General features: G+C 33.0%; 1 protein-coding gene across 1 annotated transcript; it reads right to left on the reverse strand.

Moving 5' to 3' along the window:
• Positions 1-858: 858 nt before the first annotated feature.
• On the reverse strand, positions 859-3,121 carry LOC144344194 (mitochondrial ribosome and complex I assembly factor AltMIEF1-like). Its single transcript, XM_078006266.2, has 3 exons — positions 3,010-3,121; positions 1,825-2,069; positions 859-1,179 (listed from the first exon to the last, which is right to left on the reverse strand). The coding sequence occupies exons 2-3, from the start codon at positions 1,999-2,001 to the stop codon at positions 1,135-1,137; spliced, it is 222 nt and encodes a 73-aa protein (XP_077862392.1). The 5' UTR covers positions 2,002-2,069; positions 3,010-3,121; the 3' UTR covers positions 859-1,134.
• Between the last annotated feature and the right edge of the window lie 215 nt (positions 3,122-3,336).

Consider the following 3,336-nt stretch of genomic DNA (forward strand, 5'->3'; position numbering starts at 1 on the left):
TTGACATTGAGGGCATCATAACTTGCAATAAATAGCCTCATATTGCTGATCGATTTTAAATCAATAAAAAGTTCATCAGCTAGCTTATTTTTGTCATAATCATTGATGGCTGACAATATTTGAATCAAATCTGGTGCCCTCATTTTGTATTAAAAGTGCTGGAATAATCATCAATCTTACTTATACTGATATATGGTTATATTCCAAAAATAAAAATGATGCATTATTTAAGGTGCCAGCAAATGGTATGTAACAAAGAACTTAAAACCACAGTAAACCATACTGTGTATGTATTCGAGTCACTGCACATACGGTAATTATTTTTTTAGTTATCAGAATCACATAATTAAGTTGCAGGAGGACATTGGATAACACGCCCACTCGTACTGCCAATGAGAACCACTGTTAATACAACTTCAAACACACATGATGTTTTATATTATACTATTACCACATAAGTGTTGACAGACACTGTTTCCCATCTAAAACGAAACAGCAAGCGACAAATATTTGTTTATGAAGAAAAAAATACTAAGTGAAACATATTTAACATCAACCTGCACGTCGGTTGATACTCTGCTTTGTGCAAATTTTGCAGCATCCTCACAATAACCTCATATTATTTTACTGATGCTCGTCATATAACCTCATGCTCCAAAAAGTAGGTAGACAACTAGGCGACGACATTACATAACTTTGTGTCACGGCAGAAAACTTGATGGACTTGGGCGACTGGTAATTTCATATACTGTTTTAATATCATGACAGATAAGGTAAAGATTTAATTAGCTGCCCATTGAAATACAACATTTCTTTCTTAATTGGCTATTTTACATAAATTACACTTCTACAAATATATTTCTTTTGTTCTGTTTAATATATTAAAAACATAGATTTTGAATAATGAATAGAATACCAAGCAAGAACAATCAGAACATTTTCAAAACTATTGGAAATGTTAAATATATTACAAAGTGACTGAGAATACCACCACAAAATACTATTTAAAATTTGTAAACATAATTCTAATAATGTATATGAAATATTCAAGCCATCAAAATCAGATAGCACTGTGAGAATAAATGATATTTTTCATAAGCGAAAAAATAATGTCTGTTTTACAAACTCAAACATTTATAGAAGTCCACCAAATTTTGATTCCATGAAATGAATTCCTTTCTGGAATGAAAGAAGAAACATTTGTTAGTTCATAAATTACAATTTCGAAATTGATGACAGTAGTGTAGTGTAGTGTAGTGTAGTGTAGTGTAGCGTAGCGTAGCGTAGCGTAGTGTAGCGTAGCGTAGCGTAGTGTAGGGTAGCATAGTGTAGTGTAGTGTAACGTAGCATAGTGTAGTGTAGTGTAGTGTAGCATAGTGTAGTGTAGTGTAGTGTAGTGTAGTGTAGTGTAGTGTAGTGTAACGTAGCATAGTGTAGTGTAGCGTAGCATAGTGTAGTGTAGTGTAACGTAACATAGTGTAGTGTAGCGCAGCGTAGCGTAGCGTAGCGTAGCGTAGCGTAGCGTAGCGTAGTGTAGCGCAGCGTAGAGCAGCGCAGAGCAGTGTAGCATAGTAGTGTAGAGTAGTGTAGTGTAGCGAAGCAAAGTGCAGCATAGCGTAGAGCAGCGCAGTGCAGTATTTTAGTGTAATTATAGTAATTTAGCACATATGCATGTACATTTTATAAATAATACCTGGACTGCTCGGTCACAAGTCCAAGGTTTGCACAGATATTACAATAACACCATCTCGCATCCACATTCATATATAAATTCAGTTTTTGTCAGACTCCAATCATCATTGAAAGAAATGTCATAGTACTAACCTCAAACTGCTTCTGTTTTTCAGTTTCTTTTGCTAGATTCATATTTTTCTTAAATTCTTTCCGGATATAATTTTTATAATAGTCTTTGTCAGTGTACTTCAGTTGATCTCCCCCTCGTAGAAGTCTCCTGTACAAAGTAAGCACTGCCAACCGGGACCACTGCATATTTGCTGGCATTGTAGTAAAGACCAACTAAAGGCCCATGGGTCTTGATTGAAACCACTATATTCTCCTGACTGCAGTAACTGAGAAAAAAAAATAGATACAAAGTACTAATAATTAAGCACAGTTCATAAGTAAAAGCTTTGAAGTCAGGAAGCAGGGTCTTACTTGACATTTTAATTAATGCCTGCTGTCATTTTAGTAATCTCATATTATTTAGTATTTTAGTGATTTTGTATTATTCAATAATTTAGTGATTGTATTTTGTTATTCAGTATATTGTATTTATATTATTTTTCTTCTACTTTGTGACCATTTTCTTTCCCTCTGGGGATTATGTAAGAGTCAATAAGTAAATAAAACAATATTTTTTATCTTCATTGGGATTTTGATTACATTACAATAAAAAAAAGTTACGAAAAAAATAACAAAAACAATATAGACAATTTTTAATAAGAATTAGTTGAGTTTTGTTTGAAGGCACATAGCCTTTTATGTTGTTTGAGGTAAAAATTATTGAATTTACTGATTCCCTTGACTTATTACTTCTGTTTGTATTATAATCAGTTCATCATGGTATTGGCTGTTCAGCTGTGACATTCAATTAATCATGTCTTAAATATTTAAATATTGTGTTAACAGTTAGCTTCCATCACTATATGTGTAATCTACTATAACATTACTATACATCATTTTTAAATAAATAGAAGATATGATATTAATGTTATTATGAATATCATATCAGTGTTATGACTTCTAAGTATATCAATCAAAAATGATTTCTTCTAATCTTTATCACTAAAATGGCCGCCATTCAGTCATATTGGGCTCCACTTTGCTAAATATATATGTAATTTTAGTAAACATAATACCCAGGTACAGTGATTTCTTATTTACAGAGATGATGTACACAGACTATTTCAATGCCTATGACAATTTATTACTCAACTGCGGCCATTTATAAGTCTTTTTACCTCAGCTTAATGAAGTGAATTTTACAAATCTATGTTAAAGTATACACACCTGTCTAGATCACGTCAAGGTCTATCCAATGAACTTGCGTAGAGATAACCATATACATACACACACGTGCGGGGAATCAACACAGGGGGTCAACAAGTGATCAGTCAAAGGTCAATATAATCTCGCGATATCTCGAAACCATCTTTAACGATTTAATAACATATTTTGCAAACTTGATTTGAAATGTGAACTTCGCGGTAATATTGCAGCCCCAAAGCAGTTGTTCAGCTAATCATACTGTCCACACAATCAAGTATTTTAAGAAAAATCGACGACTATTTTTACGATCATACAACTCTCGCAGTCTGCGAGATTTGTGCGAAAACG

This window comes from Saccoglossus kowalevskii, chromosome 7 (genome assembly GCF_978046115.1).
Source record: "Saccoglossus kowalevskii chromosome 7, keSacKowa6.1, whole genome shotgun sequence".
In the NCBI taxonomy this organism is placed as follows: Eukaryota; Metazoa; Hemichordata; class Enteropneusta; family Harrimaniidae; genus Saccoglossus; species Saccoglossus kowalevskii.